At 37.3% G+C, this 22,456-nt stretch overlaps 1 protein-coding gene across 3 annotated transcripts; it reads left to right on the forward strand.

Annotated features, from left to right (window-relative positions):
* Nucleotides 1–353: 353 nt before the first annotated feature.
* Nucleotides 354–22,044, forward strand: Tbc1d8-9 (TBC1 domain family member 8/9). Of its 3 annotated transcripts, XM_089730422.1 has the most exons (20): nucleotides 357–952; nucleotides 1,046–1,212; nucleotides 1,393–1,560; nucleotides 1,664–1,760; nucleotides 1,842–2,105; nucleotides 2,440–2,704; nucleotides 5,799–6,001; nucleotides 7,165–7,300; nucleotides 7,376–7,655; nucleotides 8,183–8,376; nucleotides 9,545–9,739; nucleotides 10,374–10,523; nucleotides 11,775–11,963; nucleotides 12,676–12,855; nucleotides 15,069–15,277; nucleotides 15,609–15,730; nucleotides 16,286–16,489; nucleotides 18,500–18,615; nucleotides 19,462–19,698; nucleotides 20,148–20,285. In XM_089730422.1, the coding sequence occupies exons 1-19, from the start codon at nucleotides 909–911 to the stop codon at nucleotides 19,669–19,671; spliced, it is 3,393 nt and encodes a 1,130-aa protein (XP_089586548.1). In that variant the 5' UTR covers nucleotides 357–908; the 3' UTR covers nucleotides 19,672–19,698; nucleotides 20,148–20,285. The 3 variants fall into 3 exon arrangements, with proteins under 3 accessions (XP_089586549.1, XP_089586548.1, XP_089586547.1); XM_089730423.1 differs by having other exon boundaries at nucleotides 354–952; nucleotides 7,177–7,300; nucleotides 19,462–22,044; XM_089730421.1 differs by having other exon boundaries at nucleotides 19,462–22,044.
* Nucleotides 22,045–22,456: the final 412 nt, after the last annotated feature.

Here is a 22,456-nt window from a genome sequence, read left to right on the forward strand (position 1 = left end):
CGCCTCACGAGCAATCACCATCTTTCCTGGATTGTGGTGAGCCTGGTACATTCATGCAAATAACCGCTAACGATCCACTTGACTTGGTCGGTCCATCACATGGGCAGCCTTTCATGCCCTCTGGTGTCTTCTGCTTTGCCTTGAACGACAAGGTGCCACACATCAAACCCTTCCTTAAAAATCCTTCATTAAAAACCTTGGCCCCGCTGATTAATAATTTAAAATAAGTTGTATACATGCGTTTTGAGAGTTTTGACAATTTTAATGATTGAATAAACGGGTTAACCCTATAACGTCTCTATCATTCTTTGACATTCTGACAAGCCGAGTCGCAGCTGTGTACACTATACATTTACTCGAAGCTACAACGTAGCGCTAATAGACGCGAATAAAATGTAGTGGTAGCGTATGGTCCGAATGTGCTTGTTCGAATTGCTTAGTAGTATTTAATGAATGAAAATGTTATGTTTCATAACGAACTAAAAAATATAAAACAAATTAATAGTTTCTTTGTATCCACCATTTCTGGTCAGTGTATATCTTGTCAGTAATATTAAATGCATTTCGGTTGAGATTTAAGGTTTCCTAACACTAGTAAGTTTGGCGCAGAGAGTTACTAAATTTTATTTCTGAACGAAGAAATGAATTTGTCGTTATTGTCAGTGTCCGACGCCCGTCATTGTCAACAAAATCTCAAAATATTAAGTAGAAGTTTGTAGGCACCTACCTAGGTATTAATCGGGTCAAAAAAACACGTCAAATAGTTACAAGAAAAAACCTAATTCACTAACTAGTTATAAGTTGTGTTGTAAAAATTGGAGAAAATAACATTTATTTAAAAGAAAAACAATTAGAAATGTAAAAACATTCAACACCAATTTGGGAAGGTTTTAATAAGAATTATCATCATGTGGGTGAAACCTCAAGAAATATATTTGAAAACCGCACTATGGTAAGTTCTCAATCAATAACAAAAATATAAAAGTCAACCTTAACTTAATGTGTATTTAATTTTATTAATCTGTCGCGGTTTCGTTTGCTTCAGGGATACGGAAGAAACATCTTTGTATTTTGTTTTACAATGTAGAAAAGGACATGGTAAATCAAAAGGGCTCTCCTCGCTTCTTGTTGGTACTTTAGACAGCGTCCGAGACACCAAACCTGCGCCCTACAGAATATTACATCAAACTCCAAACTCCGAAATCTATTATGGTATGTCAATTTGGATTTTATTGAAGAAAGTAAACTAAGGAGTTATTTTGTTAATAAGCTAGTAATAATATTATTCCACAATAAATGTTGAAAATGTAATTTTAAATTAGACAGAATTCAGGAAACCTGCAGGTATCCAAAACAAGTAACATAATAATTATTTATTTATTTTTGTTTTAGTAATAGCAACTGCATTGACGGAACAACAGATCCGTCAAGATTGGCAGTGGCTTATTGACAATGTTTGTTCAACACTCCACTCCTTTGACACCGAGGAAGAAGTCACAGAATTTGTATGCTGTAAAATTAACTCTGTTATGGCAACTGAACAAGAAAATATAACTGAAGGTATTTTGAAAAACAAAATGTAACCTTATAAATTTATGTAATTCTATGCTGTTGCATCCCGTCTATTTGTTTATTTTATTAAATAAGAATCCATTTTGTACAGATGAAGACACAATAACTTACAAAAATGTTGATTATGAATTTCACCAAAGATTTAATATGCCCAAAGATGAAAAACTTGTGTGCTATTATTCATGCAGGTAAGGAATATTGCAATGACCTTGAATTAAAAAATATACACATTTATGTCATTATCCTAAATATATATATACATTTTTTAGTTATTGGAAGGGAAAAATGCCACGTCAGGGATGGATGTATCTGTCTGTCCATTACATGTGTTTCTATTCGTACATTATCGGTCGGAAAACAGCTGTTAAGATACGTTGGGCTGATGTGACAGAACTCGCAAAAACACACAGCCTAATATTTCCAGACTCCATTAAAGTGGTGACCAGGGATGCTGAGCATTATTTCACTATGTTTTTGAAGAAGAATGAGACTTTTGCATTAATGCAGCAGCTCGCCAATATTGCTATGAAACAGTAAGTATTTTTTATTTAGACTTTGGTGATACATTATACAACAGAAACCAAAACTTTTTTGAAATACAACTATTGGTATTTATTATTGATTAAAACATTGCACACAATTCAAAATGTATTAAAGCTAGTAGCATTCTAGACTTCAGAAGACTTGTACTTGATGATCTGTGCATGAAATGTTAGCAGGCATTGTAATATAATGAAAGTTTGACACACTAATATGACTAAGTGTTTATGACAATTGAAAAGTATTTAAGTATATACCTAATATAAATATTGTTTTCAATTTACTCAAAAATAGGTAATTTTTGTCTTAAGAGATTGAAATTTTTAGGCTTATAGATGATAAATCTGGAACCTTCAACATTGATAAAGATTTATTAACAAAACTGAGCAAAAATGTGCCAAAGAAAGCATCTTTTTTAAAACGTGACTTAGATGCTAGAAAGCAATCAAATTTATACACACTAAGGTTCAGATTGCCTCAAACAGAAAAACTTGATGGTACTGAAGAATGTACTCTCTGGACACCATACAATAAAAAACACAATTGGGGAAGACTATATTTGTCTCAGAATTTTATATGTTTTGACAGCAGGGTATGTATAAATTACTTGTTCAGTGAATAATCTAATGATTCAGGTCAACTCATGTTACACTATACCTATCTAAAAATCCCATTTTATACACAAAACTTATCTACAAATAATTTTTAATGTATAAAATGGGCAAAAACGTTACATATTTTAGGTTCTGAAAATCTTATTCAAATTAAAACAGATGGTTATTATGGACATAATAATATATACATAAATAAGTGCCTACTATTATTTTTTTGTTTAGTTACTGTTTCTTTATGGTATTAGAATTGCAGAATAAACTTAAACTTAATTAATTTAATCATAAAAAAATACAAGCACAATTAGAAACTTAACTATCAACTTGTTGTAAAGTAGAGCCATAGAGACTGTCAATTTTAACAATATTTTTTTTATAATTTAAAAGAATATTATAAATTCAGCCAGATCTTATTTTGTTAGAAATAATTTACAGGGACACAGTGCTATAATACTTTGTATCATTATCACCTGAATGTATGAACTTGGGAAAGATATAATGAGATGTTTCAAATACCCACTCTTTGTGTACCCTTGGCTTAAATGTTTATCGGGTTATTTATCTTAAGACATAGTTCGATGTTTCATTGAAATAATACAATACAAACATTACATAAAAAAGTGGCAATTCGCCATAAATGGACATCCTCATAATGCGCTTATTTTGCGTGTGGACGGAAGGTACCTTACCGAGGACCATTTCAGCTCCTCCATAATGTAAGCTAACTACCTTGAGCTGCTGAGCCTCTCGGGGTGACCTCCTTAACCCGAAGTGTGATGCCCGATAGGATTTTCAGGATTTTCAAATATAGGCAGAGCGTGTTTTCATCGCTTACTTCTAAAATAAAACGTTACTACTGAAAAAACTATATTAATAAACTAGCGACCCGCCCTCGCTTCGCTTCGGAAACATTAAAACACATGAAACCAAAAAAATAAAAATAAAAAAAAGTAGCCTATGTTCATCAGGGACAATGTCGGTTTCTAATGGAAAAAGAATTTTTCAAATCGGTCCAGTAGTTTCGAAGCCTATTCGAAACAAACAAACAAACAAATCTTTCCTCTTTATAATATTAGTATAGATCTACTAATAAAACATCACGTCAAGTCCCCTTCAATAATTACCAAATATAAATTTCATATGAGTAGTGTAGAATTGTAATACCTTACTGGATAAGTTTCAATTATTTAAAGTTGACTATAGATTAAACAACACACTTATTATACCTACAGCTATCCTTAAATTTATTGTTTACAAATGTGTTAGTCACGATACCACGTCCATTGTTTACAGAACCATTACAGCATTTGTATTTATCGTTTGAACGTAGTATTATTACATGTGATGATTTTTTTGTAATCGTTTTTTTTGTTTACATTTTTTTGGTGTTAAGAAGTTCGATACTCATAGACTTCACAATATGTTTGTTGGCACTCGCCTTGATTGGCAGAACTGAACCACTTTTTAAACCTGAGCACGCGATCTCTTACATCAGCTCCCGTAACCATTTGTGCGGGATCACAATACGCCCTCCTACCAATAAACGTATACCTATGGATGATTGCAGTACTTTGATAACTAGTCAGGTCATAAGTACTGTCACACAGTAAAAACTTTTCTTTTAGAATGCTGGCCACAAAAAAGTTTATTGAATTCGAATTTCAAATTGTTCATGAAAATAAAAATGTATACTTTTAGAATTTTAACTCATTTTTAAATATGGAGTGGACGTTTAAAGAAGACCGTGTTGCAGTTATTGCGTTGCATCGTTGCGGTTACGCGCCAATTCAAATTTTTAACATACTGAAAAATTTGAATATAACCAAAAGATTCGTTTATCGTACCATCAAACGATACAATGAAGACTCTAGTGTAGATGACAGGTCAAGAAGTGGTCGCCCTCGGTCTGTTAGGACTCCAGCAGTGATAAAAGCTGTGAAGGCGCGAATTCAAAGAAATCCCAAACGTAAGCAGAAACTGTTGGCCCTTCAGATGGGGTTAAGCAGAACCACGGTGAAAAGGGTGTTAAATGAAGACTTAGGGCTTGGGGCATATCGAAGAAAAACAGGACATCGTTTGAATGCTCATCTAATGGACCTGAGACTGAAGAGATGCCGCGCTTTGTTGAAGCGGTACGCGGGAAAAAAAATCGGGAAATTCTTTTTTCGGATGAAAAAATTTTTACCGTAGAAGAGAGATACAACAAACAAAATGATAAGGTGTACGCACACAGTAGTAAAGAAGCGAGCAACCGTATTCCGCGTGTCCAACGAGGTCATTTTCCATCCTCGCTCATGATATGGTTGGGAGTTTCTTATTGGGGCTTAACAGAGGTACATTTTTGTGAGAAAGGTGTAAAAACGAATGCAGTTGTGTATCAAAATACAGTCCTGACGAACCTTGTGGAACCTGTTTCTCATACCATGTTCAATAACAGGCACATACAGGCAATATTCCAACAAGATTCGGCGCCAGCTCATAGAGCGAAGAGCACACAAGACTGGCTGGCGGCGCGTGAAATCGACTTCATCCGGCACGAAGACTGGCCCTCCTCCAGTCCAGATTTGAATCCGTTAGATTACAAGATATGGCAACACTTGGAGGAAAAGGCGTGCTTAAAGCCTCATCCCAATTTGGAGTCACTCAAGACATCCTTGATTAAGGCAGCCGCCGATATTGACATGGACCTCGTTCGTGCTGCGATAGACGACTGGCCGCGCAGATTGAAGGCCTGTATTCAAATCACGGAGGTCATTTTGAATAAACTTTAGTGTCATAAGAATCTATGTTTTGTTAAGTTCATTTTGGTATATGAATGGTTACATAATGAATAAACCTGTTTCAATTATTTTACATTAAACATGTGACAGAATTTATGACCTGACTAGGTATAATACTCGGAAAGCTGCGGTCCTTTTCCCAGTGATTCTTTTTACGTCAACCACATGAAGAGATGAGGGCTTTATGAGTGATTATAGGACCCATTCCGCTAATATCGAAATATTTGTGCCAAAACCGTTTTGATTCTATTAAATAACAGCCAAATGAACGCTAAGTGTAGCAAATATATTGCAGGTGCCAAATTTGGTACGACTGACTATCCCACTGCGCAACGTACATCAAGTGGAACGCGCTGACTCCGGCGGCACTGGAAGCTCAGGAGATTCTGGTAGCATCCTCATCACGACCGCCCACCACACCAGTTTCCTCTTCGGAAATATATCCGACAGGGATTTTCTTGTGCACAAAATCTCTGAGCTACTGGCCAAATTACCAAAGTAAGAAATTAAATGACATATTTAAGGGCATGTTTCAAAGCGTTTGCAAGCTTCACTGAAAGTACATACGTGTGTGAAGTTTAATTCGTTGCCTTTTTCGTTTGTCAAAATGTTAAGAGCCTTTAATTTTTACATTTTGTCTAGGGCCACAATGCCCAAAGCCGGCTTATATATATTATACCCAAAAATACGCATTGCATCCACAATGGTAAACCTTAATCTTCACAGGACTTTACAAATGTTGATAACGGCCTGAAATGTGAACAGTGTAAATATCTATCAATTTTGCTATTCCACAAGATTTCAGTAGCAGTATCACGCAATGCCAACTATGAACACATATTTGCGGTTTATCGAAACACGGGCGAGAGAGGAAAGAATAATTAATTAGTTTATGATTTTTGTTAAAACGATTCCGGTCCAAATTTCTTTGTTTTTTCTCTTCTGATTAAAAAGTAGGCCTAACCCTAGCCGATCATATTTTTATTTGAATGGTAATTTTCACTATTCGCTAAATCCACACGAGTTAATTAACTGTGCGAATACATATTATTTTAGTATTGTTTTCAAATTATTGTTACGCTGTGTTTAGCTATCGTCGTGTCGCGTTCGAGATAATATTTGATACTTTAAACCTGTCTATGCTAATGCATGTGTAATGTGAATGATAATAATGTTTTAAAAGTTTCGTTTTGTAATTATCTGTTATTGTCTTCGAGGTTTTTTTTAGAATTTTTTCGTCAAACCATAATAAGAAATCTATTTTCAAAAATGCTATTGCTTCTACTTCGATGCCTCCAATGAACACTACTCTAACTCCAAATTCGTAGGTTTACAGGAGGAGCGTTTAAACGAAAAAAGTTGATAAAATCTTTATTATTGCAGATGTATTTATGGTTTTTTCTTGTGAAACTAGCTGATTTACTCTTGCTTCGAACCCCATCAATAATGAATTTTTAATACTTTTAAAATAGTGAAGCGATTATGCGTGAAAAACGAACATTTCTACATTTTGAGCTAGAGTAGTGTTCATTGGAGGCATCGATTTGCTTTCTAATCATTTAACACAGCATGTTCCAGCCACGGCAACGCTAACGGCGTTCGGGAATCATATTTTTAAGGCTGTTCAATTCACGTATCAGTAACATAACTTGATTGTGCAGTGATGTGTATAGGGAGAAGGCGATACGGGCAATGGTGAAACTCGAAAATGACAGTCACTGGACTCCGCAGCCCCCTTTGATGACGCTATTCAAGACTCATCAAACTTCACCGATTAAACAAATGCAACTGAAAAAGGTGGATTGAAATAAATTTAACTTGAGAACACCGTTTAGTTGTGAAGCGAATTTTGTTGATGCTCGTTTTTTATAGGAGAAAAGATGGGAAGACCACATGGCGGAAGTCGGTCGAGGGGTGAGCATGTACCAAACGACAGACGGTAGCGAATTAGTCGTCAGCGGCCTGCCTGAGTCTCTTCGTGGAGAACTATGGAGCGTGTTCTCGGGTTCTATACTGCAGAAGGCACAGAACAAAGGACTGTACGAAAGACTGGTTAATGAGGCTCTTTCATCGAAGAACCAGGCGAACGATGAAATAGAACGAGATTTGCACAGATCACTGCCGGAACATAGGGCATTTCAAAACGATATCGGTGAGCTAATTTTGCTGTTTTTTTTCCTACCTAAGCTGATCATCACAGTCGTCACCGGGCTGGCAGGCATGTCAGCTCACGGGGCTCAAACCTGACGTTGTTGCTAACACGAACACTAGCAAGAGGAGTGCTTCGCAGAATCTACCACCGGATCGGAAACGCGACCCACTGAGAAGATCCGGCGAGAAACTCAGTGGGCTGTGTCTGTGGGTTAATTTACTCGCCGAGCCTTTCGTCGCAAGGTAGGCAGCGGCTTGGCTCTGCCCCTGGCATTGCTGAAATCCATGGGCGACGGTAACCACTCACCTTCAGGTGGGTCGTTTGCTCGTCTGTCTACTAGGGCAATAAAAAAAAAAGCGAAGGGTTCGACGAGAACGATGACTGGATGTTAGTGGATTGGGAGGATCCGAGATGACCTTATTGTTTTGCGGTTTAAACATTACAAAAACCCCTACAAATCTAATGCTTTGAAGTAGGGTTATCAGTTACTTGATACAAATTTTAGGGGTTTTTTTTTCTACAATCAGGAATATCGGCATTACGTCGGGTTTTATGCGCGTACGCTCGCAAGAATCCCACAATAGGATATTGTCAGGCGATGAACATCGTGGCGTCTGTACTACTCATATATTGTCCGGAAGAGCAAGCATTCTGGTTGTTAGCAACAATATGCGAGACTTTGTTGCCAGATTACTACAATACCAGGGTAGTCGGAGCTCTGGTACGTATGGGACACATTTTTTATTGCTTAGATGGGTATACGAGCTCACAGCCCGCCTGATATTAAGTGATTACTGGAGCCCATAGACATCTGCAATGTAAATACGCCGCCCACCTTGATATGTTACGTTCTAAGGTCTCAGTATAGTTACAGCGGCTACCCCACCCTTCAAACCGAAACGCATTACTGCTTCACAGCAGAAATAGGCAGGGTGGTGATATCTACCCGTGCGGACACACAAGTGGTCCTACCACCAGTAAGAATATTGAATAAGTCGTGAAACATTATGTCACTTTTAGCTTTTTTTAAATTTTGAAGTAACTTTGCTCTTAATGATAAACGCCTCTCTTTAGAACCGTAATACTATTACTAAGCACACTACAATAAATCGTTCTGTTATTATTTATCAATCATATGACTCATAGAGCATAATCTGTTTTATTACGCAATGTAATATTATTTCACAGTTAATATAAATCAAAGAGGAACAGTGATAAATGAGGAAAGAAAATTAATAAATTATTATGTCTAAAAAAACCTAAAATAGGGTTACATAAAAATCATGACTATTAATGAATTAATTCGCACAGCATAATTAAAGTATAGATTTTTAAATAATTCGAGTCAAGAAGATTTTCATACGGAAATGTTACGTCATCAATGACGAATTATATTTTCCTATGGCGACTCTGTTTATTATCTATCTATATAATCTCTATATATAAAAATGAATGCTGTTCGTTAGTCTCGCTAAAACTCTAGAACGGCTGGACCGATTTGGTTAATTTTGGTCTTGAATTATTTTTCGAAGTCCAGCGAAAGTTTGAAAGGTAGATAAATAAGAAAATGCTCAGAATTAAATAAAAATAACAATTTTGTTTTTCCTTTGATGTGTCACCCGTCGAACGGATTCCTTTTGTTTGTTTTAAGTTTATTTTATACAAAAGTTTATGTCTTTTATTTATCGATTGAGGCAATACGAAGTCGGCCGGGTCAGCTAGTTAAGTAATAAAAATTGCGTTCCATTAGGTTACAATTTTCTTTTCTTTGTTTCGTTCCGATGTTAACTCGCTGATGCCTCCTTGAAAATCTTATATTTGCAGTCATATTTAATAACGAAAATTCATTCAAAAACAAAGATTTTAAAAATAATTATATACATTTTTAGGTCGATCAAGGAGTTCTTGAAGAACTAACAGAAGCTCATCTGCCGGAATTACACGCGAAGCTAGACGAACTAGGAATGATGAAAATGATCAGTCTGTCTTGGTTCCTGACTCTGTTCATCAGCGTGATGCCGTACGAGTGCGCGGTCAACGTTATGGACTGTTTCTTTTATGATGGCGCTAAAGTCATATTCCAGGTACGATTTATTGCCTCCTGTGTAATACGATAATGTATACAAATGTAAGAATTGAGAACTTGAACCGCGACGGGGCAACGCAAAGCCGAAACATGTCTTGTCGGATCCCCCGGATCCATTCTCGGTGCTTTTAGGCTCTTCAAGCACCGGTCACCGTCCTCGTCAAATTCTTTCTAGTTTGACGAGCGAACTAACCCATAGACACAGCCGACTGATTTTCTTACCGGATCTTCTCACTGTGTCGTGATTCTGATCCGGTGGTAGATTCTGCGAAGCACTGCTCTTGCTAGGGCTAGTGTTAGCAACGTCCTCAGATTGAGCGCATGAGCTCAGCTGAAATAGCCTCTTAGGCTACCAGCGAATGGGTAGGGAAAAATCAACTAAACTCATTAAAAAGCAAAATACGCAATTTCCTTTTATTTGATTGACATGTCTTTTCTAGTTATTTTAAAACCAAACTCCCGTACCGATTTTGATTAAATTTGCATTGGATCAATCTAGAAGTATATTCTTCCATCCTTACAAAACGATTTGTAAATAAATAACTGAGTTTAGAAGTAACAAAAAAAAATCCAATCGAAGTGAAGACATCCTCCTTTTTTGAAGTCGGTTAAAATGGTATATACTTCGTCAGGTAACGCTCACCATTCTCGACATCAACCACGAGAAGCTACTCAAATGTACAGAAGATGGGCAGGCTATGCAGGTTTTAAACGAGTATCTAGAAGGCATTTACAACGAGGAAGCAATGGCGCTGTCCACAGAACCACGAACTGAGGCAAAAGTACGTCACAATCACATCGTTCCATTCAAAAATTAATCAATTTTAATATATTAAACAAAAAAGTTTCTTGTCGTTGCTCGCTCAGGATTTAATGTATTTATTATGCATAATTAAATAAAAAATAGCATTCTGCACTCCCCCTGTATATTCTGTTTAAGTGTGGGAAATGTTATACTCCTCAGTCCGCGCAATTTTGCTAAAAAAGAAAGTTTTTTCTTCACGTACCTATATTAGCCGTATTAACGAGAGTCCAACGACAATGAAAAAATCCCACTGTCACTATTGCTTACTCTTGAGAGTTGTTTTTTTTTAAAGTTATTTTATGACCTGATAACTAAGATCTTTAGGTCAAGTCTTATTTTAATTTTAATGATTCTGAGGATCCCGAGAAGTTGCGTCCAGCGGCTTTGTTTCATTTTCCCACATTTGTGCACTTTCACAGATATTAAACAGTAAATAAACCACCATTATTACACATTTAAACCTGAAGAAACACTAAATAGACAAAATAAAACAAATCACACAACTTCACTCCTCGCGTTCCCGCCAAAAGGTCCTTGACAGTTGAACGCGCCGTTTGCCACAGATTAACTTACCGGTCACCTTCCTCGCCGAACCCGTCGCTCGCGACGAAGGGCTCGACGACTAAATTAACCCATAGACAAAGCCCACTGACTTTCTGGCCGGATCTTCTCAGTGGGTCGCGTTTCGATCGCGTGGGCGATCATGCGCTCTCACTCTAAACTATTGCGGTCTTTAGTCGCACACGGCGCGTACTGCATGCAAATAAAAATCAGTTCTGACTTTGTTGTTGAGTTCGAGTTTTTTCACTTTCTTTTTCCCTTTGTTGTTGAATGGCAGCAAAAGTGTCTACGCAAGTTGCATCCCAGATGAGACACCTCCCCCTCTGTCAGGACCTAAAGTAAAGTAAAGTACATTCTCATCATTTGTTTTTTTATATTTTTTTTCAATAAACAACTTTTTCTTCCTATCTTTCTTTTTATTTGTTGACCCTACCATCTGTCAGTGCAGGTACATATACGCCATTTTCGATTCGTTTCTTTATTGGCGCGGCTTATAGATTTTGCGAAGCACTATTCTTGCTAAGGCCAGTGTTAGCAACACTCCGGTTTGAGCCCTGTGAGCTCACCTAAACGTCAAGGAGAAGCTGAAATAGCATCACAAGGCTATCAGCATAGGTAGGAAAAAAAAAACTTACATTTACAGTCAATAATGTACCTTATATTTCAGACAATAAAGATTCAAGATCTCATTTACCGCACTTACCGTTCGTACGGCAGCACCGTTACCAGCGAACATATAGAGCACTTGCGGCTGAAACACCGGCTGCGGGTAGTCAAACAACTAGAGGACAGCTTGGAGAGGAATACATTGAGGGCTTTACAACAAGACAAGCTGCTGGAGCCTAATGAATTGCATGTGAGGAAAACCATGCTTACAATGTACAGCGTTTTTAATACGCTTTTATTAGCTTCAGACCTATGTATTTTACTGGTGGTAGGACCTCTTATGATACTGGTGGTAGGACCTCTTATGAGTCCGCGCGTGTGGGTACCACCGTCCTGCCTGTTTCTGCCGTGAAGCAGTAATGCGTTTCGGTTTGAAGGGTGGTGCAGCCGTTGTAACTATACCGAGATCTTAGAACTTATATCTCAAGGTGGGTGGCGCATTTACGTTGTAGATGTCTATGGGCTCCAGTAACCACTTAACACCAGGTGGGCTGTGAGCTCGCCCACCACCCCCTTAGCAACAAAAAAAAAATGTAACGGAATCTTTGAACATGATTTTGACCCCCTTCAAAACATCCGATTAACTCGAAATTTGGTATACTTATTAAGGACCGATGACAATTCAATATTTAAAAAAAATATTGAAAATATTGAAATTCAACTAAAAAAATGAAAAATAAATAATAGTTTAAAAAAACTAACAAAATACGCTTTTATAGAAAATCCAACTAAAAATAGAAAATAAATTTTAATAAATTTGAATTAAAAATAGTGTAAGAAAAAATGATTTTATTGTAAAAAAAGCTATATCATGTATTTCAGACTAACATAGGCGATGAGAATTTTATATCATTAAATTTAGTAAAACTGTAACAAACAATATATTTTAATCTTCTTTATAGGATCTCTTAAGCATAATACGCGAAGAGTTATTCTGGGCGAAGCGTGTACCTTGCGAAAGATTGGAAGCTCCTTACGAAGCTTACCGACTCGATTACACCCAATTCAAAAGTTTATTCACTGCTCTATCGCCTTGGGCTAAAGGGGATTACGCCGAAGCTATTACTGCTAGAATGTTTAAGGTAACCAAATATACAATTGTTTGCTTTTTCAAAAACGTTCAACGCTATTTTCAAAAAGCCCGATTAGTTTGAAAATATTACCCGTATGATAATATAAACATTTTATTTTGCCCCAATATCCCCTGACTATTATACCAAATGTTCTGAGGAATTATTCGAGATGATCTCATCTCCTTTTTACTATCACACTTTCTGTCATCCGAGCAGAGTTCATCGACAGTGCGTTTCTTTTCTGCCACGTACCACCCGGCCTTGAAATGAACTTCTCTCTACAGTGTTTCCCGACCGCTATGACATGTCCTTCTTCAAATAAGGCTTGCGGAGAGTACATAATGGTAGGCAGCGGCTTGGCTTTGCTCCTGGCATTGCTGACGTCTGAGCGACGGTAACCACTTACCAGCAGGTGCCTTCAAAGGCAACAATAAAAAAACCAGGATTATTTATAATCGATTATAATTAAAAATCGATATGTTTATCGTTATATTTTATGACGGAAGTTAATATCGATTATAATTATAATCGATTATAATAAACTACTCAAAACAAAATAGGGCCCACTCTACGTTAATGTCGAAATTCGTCTAAAAAAAATTGTTGGGAAATAAATAGTGAAGTTAAGCATTTCTAAGTATTGTTGACATGTTTATCTAACGTTATCAATGTCTCAAGTCAGGAATTCAATGGTGTGTAGACAAAAAAAGTGAAGTACTCCAAAAAACGTTTATTACTCAAATTCTCAGTCACTTGTTCCCTCAGTCACATTCTGAATGTTACAGTCGCACGTCTATTTTTTTCATTTCGACTTGATTTCGGTGTTACTCGCGATCATTATGCCTGGTTCTCGGCGTCATATGGATGTGGAAACAGCAACAAGAGCAGTATTTATGCTTCAGGAGGGAGAATCTCAGAGATCAGTGGCAAGACGTCTTGGTGTGTCGCGACGAGCTATTCGAAATGCATGGGAACGCTTTTTAGAGACAGGTAGTATCACGAGGAGATCTGGATCAGGAAGACCGCGAGCTACAACTGTCCAGGAAGACCGGTATATCAGATTGACTGCACGTCGAGAGCGTACGATTCCCGCCCGCGACTTACAAAATCGACTGCTGCAATCGATTGGCACACGAATTAGTGATCAAACCATTCGAAATCGGCTCCATGATGACGGACAACTTTCCAGATCTCGTGTTATTCGTGTAAAATTGACAAAAGCGCATCGTGCAGCCCGTTTGAGGTTTGCTCGCGAGCATGCGGAGTGGACAATGGACAACGAAGAAATGTACTCTTTACGGACGAAAGTAAAGTGAAGTTTTTCAGCGATGATCGTCGAGTGCGCGTGTGGAGAAGAGAAGGAGAACGTTTTTCAGAACCTTGCACACGTGAAAGGGATCATTTTGGAGATCCAAATGTTACGGTGTGGGCTGGAATAAGCTTGCTCGGTAAAAGTCAGCTGGTAATTCTGGAAGAAGGTTCCATAACTACCTCCCGGTATGTCGATCGAATAACTCGGCCCCATGTCATCCCATTTTCACAAAGAGTGGGTGAAAACTTCGTCTTTATGCAAGACAATGCTCGCCCACATACAGCGCGAACAACCCAGAGAGCTTTCTCTGAAGCCAATATTACGGTTTTACCGTGGCCGGCCATGAGTCCCGATCTTAACCCCATTGAACATTTATGGGACCAATTGAAAAGAAGCCTCAAATCGAACTTCAGTAATGTGACTAACCGACAAGAGCTCATAAACGCCCTAAAATTGTGTTGGGAGCGAATACCCGAGGAAAACATCACCCACTTGATTGAAAGTGTCCCAGGCAGATTCAGAGAGTGCATTCGGAGCAGAGGAGGATCTACTCGCTATTAAGCACCATCAAACTCATTGATTTAGTCAATAATAAAAATCAAAATCAAACTTTACTTAAATCAATAATTTCTGTCAACTTTCCTAAAAACTCTAAATTTTGACTAAATTCTATAAAATTGGCAAAACTTGCTCTTGTTAATGTTCACACACTTTCAAAAACCTTAATTTATTCATTCCTAATCATAAAAACTGAAAAAAGAAAAAGAATTTGTAAAATTCATTTATAAAACATGGTGGGCCCTATTTTGTTTTGAGTAGTTTATATACGGATTATAATTATAATCGATTATAATATATGCGGATTATACTTATAATCGATATGTTTATCGTTATCGTTTTGTGACGGTAGTTAATGGACCACGACGACGACGGGTTCGTGAGCGCGCGCGGCCTGAGCGTGGCCATAGGGCTGAGCACCCGCGGCGACGCCCAGCGCCGGCTGCGCGCCCTGTACTGCGCGCACGCGCCGCCGCTGCTCACCCACCAGGACCTCAGGCCCACGCACTTCACAGAAACCGGGGAAGAGGTCGCCGCCGACGCCATCTCCTTCTTCGACGAGTGAGTAAAGATGGGTCAAATGGCTTAGTCTCCACTCAAGAAGCTTCACTTCTGTCGCGTATATTTTGGTCTCACTTAAGAAGCTTCACTTCTGTCGTGTATTTTTTGTGGGACAATTACTTTACAAGCAGCCACTCTTTTAATGAATATCTGATTTTTGCTAGAATATTGGCTAGTCTACTGTTCGAAATCCGAAGCAAATCTGAGTTCCCATATATAACGGACAAAATAATCACAATAGTCTTATCATCGATATAAATAATAATAATGGACGTGACGCCAAAATGTTTTAATCTAATAACTAATACTAATGAAATATTATTTAAAACAGCATAGAAAATCCACCAACGCCAGAACCATTAGCGCTGTCAGGTCTGCAGCGATCGATAAGTGAAGTGTGCGGTGAAGGTAGCAACATGGATAAGTCCACTGAAAGCACCACAAGTCAAACCGGTTAGTAATATTTTAAATGACACATATACATATATAACAAACTACATAACATTTTAGAGGATAAATTGAAATTATGTCCGTTAAGTTGCAAGGGAAGATTTTTCAATACGATATTTAATGAAAAAAACGATATTAATTTACTAATGCATAAGTACACGGCTTAGGAGTTGAAATTTCGTGACCACGTAATGTATCATCTGTCACACGAGACTTTTGACGGCGTGTCCGTTCAGTTTTATTCCTGTTACATTACCGTTTTGTAAAGCTATCTATCAAAATAAAATTATTCCATTTTTAATGTTGACTTACCAAGTAGCATTATCACAAATCATCATTTTCAAGAAGCGAACTCGCTGTAGGTAAAAGGAGATTATTGGAAAACGATTCACTAAAATCCACCAGCTCTTACGTTTTTATAAATAACATTAAAATTTAACGCGAATGCAGTCATTCACCTTAAAACATGCCGTCCAAGTCTCAATCGTACCGAGATGATACCACCTGACGTAGCCAAAATCTAACACACTACCCTCAATAAAGCTTAATCCGTTCCAGGCTCGCCATGGGAGGGCTACACGTCGGAGTCGGTCCGTGCGTGCGGACTAGCCGGACTGGCGGGGTCGTCGCCCCCGAGCCCGGGCCCCGCCCCGCCCCCTCCCGCGCCGCCGCTCCCCCGCGCGCACTTCCTGCAGCTCCTCGCCGCGCTGCACGACCTCACGCAGCACAGCGCGCCGCACTACGAAGCCGTCGTCTTGGCAGGTCACTAGCTTTTCTATACTAATATTATAAAGAGGAAAGTTTGTTTGTTTGTTTGTATTGGATAGGCTCCGAAACTACTGAACCGATTTGAAAAATTCTTTCATTGTTTGGAAGCTACACTATTCCAGAGTGACATAGGCTATAATCTTTTTTGAAAAAGATTAGGGATCCTTACTAAAACTCGAATAATGTAACTCAAGGTTTAAAAAAATTACCTAAAATATTCTTTACATCGCGTGCCCTGCGAAAACTTTTGATAATAAAATAAAATAATGTACTACGACTTTGTAGAAGACATAATTATTTACAAAAAATGTCGCGACAGCATATAGTTATGCCCCAATAAGTGTTATTTTATTTAAAAAAATAAAACAACGTCAAATATTGTTGAAATTTTTGTTAAAGACCCGAGCGGAACGGAGCGGGCCGTTAGTAACACATAAAAAAACGCATCGATTTCCAAGAAAAATCACCCGGTCGAGTCAATAAACAGGATCTTTACTGATACTTTTATTATCCCATAAAAAATGAACATTGTAAATTTCATGAATAAAAATTAACGTGAAACATTTTATTCTTTTAAAAGAAAGTCCCAACGTTTTAATTTCGTTTTAGTTTGGAAAAATATGTTGTATAGTGACGTCAGTGTTCAATAGCGCAATACGGGCTACTAACAAATTTTAATGATTTCTTCTATGAATGTGATTCGATATCGTTATTTCGTTATATTTATAACTTTATAAATTAGTCGCGTTATTAATATTATAATTATTAGATCGTTTTTTGACGATCTCATAGTCTGATGGCATGAGTGAGTGAGTGCCTTGTATTCAGAGGTTGTTGTATAGAAACTGAATTATGTGTTATCAGTTTACCACAAATTAAAACATGCCCTTCACACGATTTATGACATCACTTAGCCCACAACTATGATCCATTTAAATTTAAAACCAACAAAGTATTTTTGGAGTAAAAAGGAAATTTTCTGTGTTGAAAATTATGGAAAATAGATCTCGTTGTATATATATAGTAAGAAGTTAAAAAACTCAACTCAAAAAAAAGCAACCAGACTATTGTAAGGCTTTACTGGTCTTTACTGGTGGTAGGACCTCTTGTGAGTCCGCACGGGTAGATACCACAGCCCCGTCTATTTCTGCCGTGAAGCAGTAATGCGTTTCGACACGTCCTTACGGATCCATCAGATCCAATAACCTTTGCATTAGATGCCTTCAGCTCTAATACTAGGGGCAGGCTTAGGGACCCCGGTAACCGTACTCGTCGAACTCGACAAAGAGGTCGACGTGCAACCTAGCCCATGCATCAGCCCGCTGAGTTTCTCGCCGGATCTTCTCAGCGGGTCGCGATTCCGATCCGGTAGTAGATTCATTCGCGAAACAATTGCTCTTGAGTTGTTAGGTCTCCTTCGGAGGCGCTCGGGCAGTTGTTAGCAAATCCCGCCCCTCTTGGCTGAGCCTTTGCTCGCCCACCTGTCCTGGTGAAACTGGAAAGGCCTTCGGGCCACCAGTAAACTTAAAGTAATGCGTTTCGGTTTGAAGGGTGAGGCAGCCGCTGTAACTACACTGAGACCTTATAACTTATATCTCAATGTGGGTGGTGCATTTAAGTTATAGATGTATATATGGGCTCCAGTAACCACTTAACACCAAGTGGGCTGTGAGCTCGTCCACCCATATCAGCAATAAAAAAAGCTTTTATCACTACATAGTATAAAAAAAGTCGCTTTCTCTGTCCCTATATCTGTCCCTATGTATGCTTAAATCTTTAAAACTACGCAACGGATTTTGATGCGGTTTTTTTTAATAGATAGAGTGATTGAAGAGGAAGGTTTATATGTATAATAACATCCATTAAATAGTGGAGAAATCAATAATAGATTACAGTTTCCGAAGCGAAGCGAGGGCGGGTCGCTAGTATTTGATAAAACAAAAAAATGTACTTAATGATTTTAAAGTGGATGCGATATGACGTGAAGTGCAACTGCAATTACAGGCACCCTGCTGTTACAACTTGGCGAGCTAAACCACCGCAGGCCGGATCTGGAGCGAGAAATGTCCCAGGACAGTCTGTACCTGGCGGCCGCGGCGAAGCAGTCGTCCACTTCCACGGTAAGATATCCTGCACCACACTATTATTTTATTACTGAAAACAATCAATGAACTCAATTTGTGGATGAATTCACTTAATATTTTTTGAAGTGACACTTGTAATGAGACTTCCAACAAGGTGGCGTTAAACGTTTAACGCTACCATGGAATAGAGAGAGACAGAGCGACATTGAATGCGTGGCACTCGAACGCATGCGCGTCGTATACCAGTTACAGACCAGCGCGAGCGTTAGCAACGAGTAGCGTCCAATATTTTAATGAAGTATTTAAAGAATTATGTCGGAGACGGTCATTAGTTTAGTAGCTAAACGAAACGCGGCACGATTCCCGAGAGATGGCGGCACGGTATCGCGGTATCGTCGGGACTCGGGACATAAGAACTGTCATATTTCGTCTGCTAACGTCAAGAGAAGATCTTTAAAATTTTCTAAGACAACAAACGTGATTGGTGTACTAAATATTTCTCTTAGCTCGATAACCCTATTCGCTTTTACGATGTCTGACGATGGTGTTAATAATTGTGGCTTCTCCGACATATCATCGTACATAACTCATTCATCATATGCAATTTCTAAAAATAGCCCTTAAAGCCGGAATTATAAGGTCTAACATGACTAATAGGCACATAACACCTTCATTCAATGTAAAAAGTAAAAAATCTTAAAAATGTTACCTAACCCCCTTCACCCACTCATTTCTTCAAATACTACCCGCATTTTACCTATTTAGGCAAAACGTTCATTAATACCCGTTCAAAGGATATAATTCAAATACAATTTCAAATTAACTTTTGTAACCTTCAGACTGCTATAGAGCAATAAAAAAAAATCAAAATTATGTATCTAGATGGATCCAAATGGCAACACTCCAGACGAACAAGAAATTCGAAGGACGCAGTCTCAAGAGTCTGAAAGCGTTTGGTCGATAACCCTAGAACAATTCCTGGCCACAATGCTTCTGCAGCCACCCCTAGAAGAATACTTCAACGAGAAGATATCTCTGGTGCCGCAACTGGAAGCGCTGAAGCAAAGAGATCGGCTCCACTCCGTCTCGTAGCTAAACTGTCGCGGCTGAACGTTTAAGGTGAGTTCATTATACTATGTCCTCTGTAGCATGATGCGGGTGACAGTTGCCGGTATGACGTTGACATCTTTCAGTACTACATGACTAGGGATGTGAAAATATATCATTATATTATTATTGGTGTACTCAATATTTCTCTTGCCTCGATCACCCTATTCGCCCCTACGATGTCTGATGATGGTGTTAATAAGATACTTGTGGAGAGTATGAAGCGGTAGGCAGCGGCTTGGCTCTGCCCCTGGCATTGCTGAAGTCCATGGGCGACGGTACCCACTCACCATCAGGTGGGCCGTATGCTCGTCTTCGTACAAGGAAAAAAAGGAAAAAATTCTCGTGCTATTATAAAGAAATATCGACTATCCATCGTAGCAGTGCATCCCATTACTAAATACTTCTATGGCGTTACGTTATACGCGTAACACTTTGCATATTTTTTTAATACTATTCAGAATTTGTAAAACGCGGCAAATTTCAAGAGTGAAACGAAACGTTACTGAAACTGTCACCCGTCCCATGCTACGACACACATATAATAATTGAATATTCTATTTCAAAAAATAATAAGGAATTTGACAAAATTTCAGTGCAAATCTCAAGTTGTGATATTTTTTTGTTCTACTCAATGAGTCTTTGTTCAGATTCTAGTGATGTAATCAATTGTAATTGACAGCCTCGACGCGTGCTCGTGAGAAATAAATCATTAAAAGTTCGTATTAAAATTGTATGTTTCGTGCTAATTAAATTCTTAACCGTGTTGAAAATTTGTCAATGTCCCTATTGCTTAGTTCAATGTTTATTCATAAGAGATTTTGATGCAGTTAATAAATATAAAGGGGTATTAATCATCGTCAATACGTGTTGCATCCGCCGTGGTCGCGAGCAGACTGATGAAATGCATTGAACAACTACCCTCACTTTGATTAAAATCCGTTTTGATTTAGAAACTACTCTTTGAATGTTTAATTAGAAGCTTTTAGATCTGTATAATGTCAAAATATCATGTTACGGTTTTCGGATGCTTGATTTTAAATGTAAAAAAAATAAGCACCGACGTGTTTGCCATATTATTAAAAATTAAAAAAAATGTTAAATGTAATTTTGCAATAAATTAGTTCATTTGTTGTGAGTAATTAAATAATGCCTTTTTGTGATAAGGACTTGAGCTTCCCATAAAATTTTAATTTCTTATGCCAGTAGGTCGTATCATACATTAAGTAACCATTCATAGTCAACAGGATGAGTTTATCCCTTAAACCGTATATTCCGCATTTATGTACGCTATAAAATCGTTTCGGAACTATACAGAAATACCGTTATCGAAAATTTGGTACTAGGAAGCGGTCAACGAAAATTTACATTCCAATTTAATTTTTATTGTTAGTAAATTCTAATTGAAAAAAAATGTCTACCGTCCGCGTTATCTCTGTTTGACAAGTTTAGTGTTTCGAGATATTTTACTAAATACGTGATACGGACAATAATGTTTGTTTTTGTTTCTTCATATATAAAAATAGGTACTATAGCTTTTTTTAGACTTTGGTTAAGGCTGGCTGAGACCTGTAAATTAATTATACTTTTTTCATTGTATACTTTTATTAAGTAATCCTTCGTAACAGCTTACCGTCGTTGTCATGCCAATACCTTTGTGCGGAAAATATGATTTTAAGATAAAAACGTTTACAAATATTTATAAGATTTTTTTGGCAACCCTAATTCACTGCATAATGTTTAAATTTGCATAGCAGTCTCCTTATACGATAATTTGTTTATTTAAGTATTTATAATAAGAAAAATTATGGAATTCTCCGAAAACTGAACCTAGAACATATTGGTTTGACAACCTCATTGCCTTGGTGAATATTTTAATAATATTTTTTTTTACATGATTTCAATATTTTTTCTATCATCATTATTATTAGAACATCTATGCCATATATGTGTATATTTATTAAGAATAAACGATGAAAAAACAAATAAACTTACTCGCCCTAAGTCACAATTTTTTTATAAGTCAAACACAATCCATCGAGAAATACCCACTATAAATAGACTCATTTGGTAACTTTTCATGAAAGCAATTTTCCTATTGAAAAAACGAGAAATAATTAGCGTATTTTGTTTTACGTGAAATTTAGATAAACAATTCCTGCACTTATTATTATTAAAAAGCCAACGATTACAAAGATTATATAAATTGTATTTTGAATCTTAAACGTAACGTATATAGTGTATATATTTGAGAGTGCCTACGTTATTGTTGTTGGATGTAGTAATAGCTTTGAAGCATGTATTCGTCCGTCACTGTCGCATCGATAATTATAGACCAATAAAGGATATGTAAGAAAAGATAATCTTATTGACAGAAGTTCTGTGCTGTGTGTAGTTTCTTTCCCACTCGCACTTATTACAATTTAGTATATATAAGCAGGACAAACGATTTTTAACATAGCTAAATGACCAGATTATATCCGTTATAGCGAAATATTTTATAAAATAATGCAGTGTTATTAATATATCGGTGCTTTGCTTGTATAATAAATAAAAATAGGTATAAATCATTATGGGATAAAATTATGGGATTTCAGATATTTTTTAGTGTTGGCAATTCCTAATGTATATTGCCAGCTATCGTATTCTTTTGTGTTTATTATTGTCTATATAAATTGTTTTTTTTTTAGTATAAACTTTGCAAATAAAATACACTGTGGAACAACCGATGATTCCGGACTAAAATTTTATTTGACTAAATATATAATAA

Source organism: Bombyx mandarina, chromosome 10, assembly GCF_030267445.1.
Source record: "Bombyx mandarina strain Sakado chromosome 10, ASM3026744v2".
Lineage (NCBI taxonomy): Eukaryota > Metazoa > Arthropoda > Insecta > Lepidoptera > Bombycidae > Bombyx > Bombyx mandarina.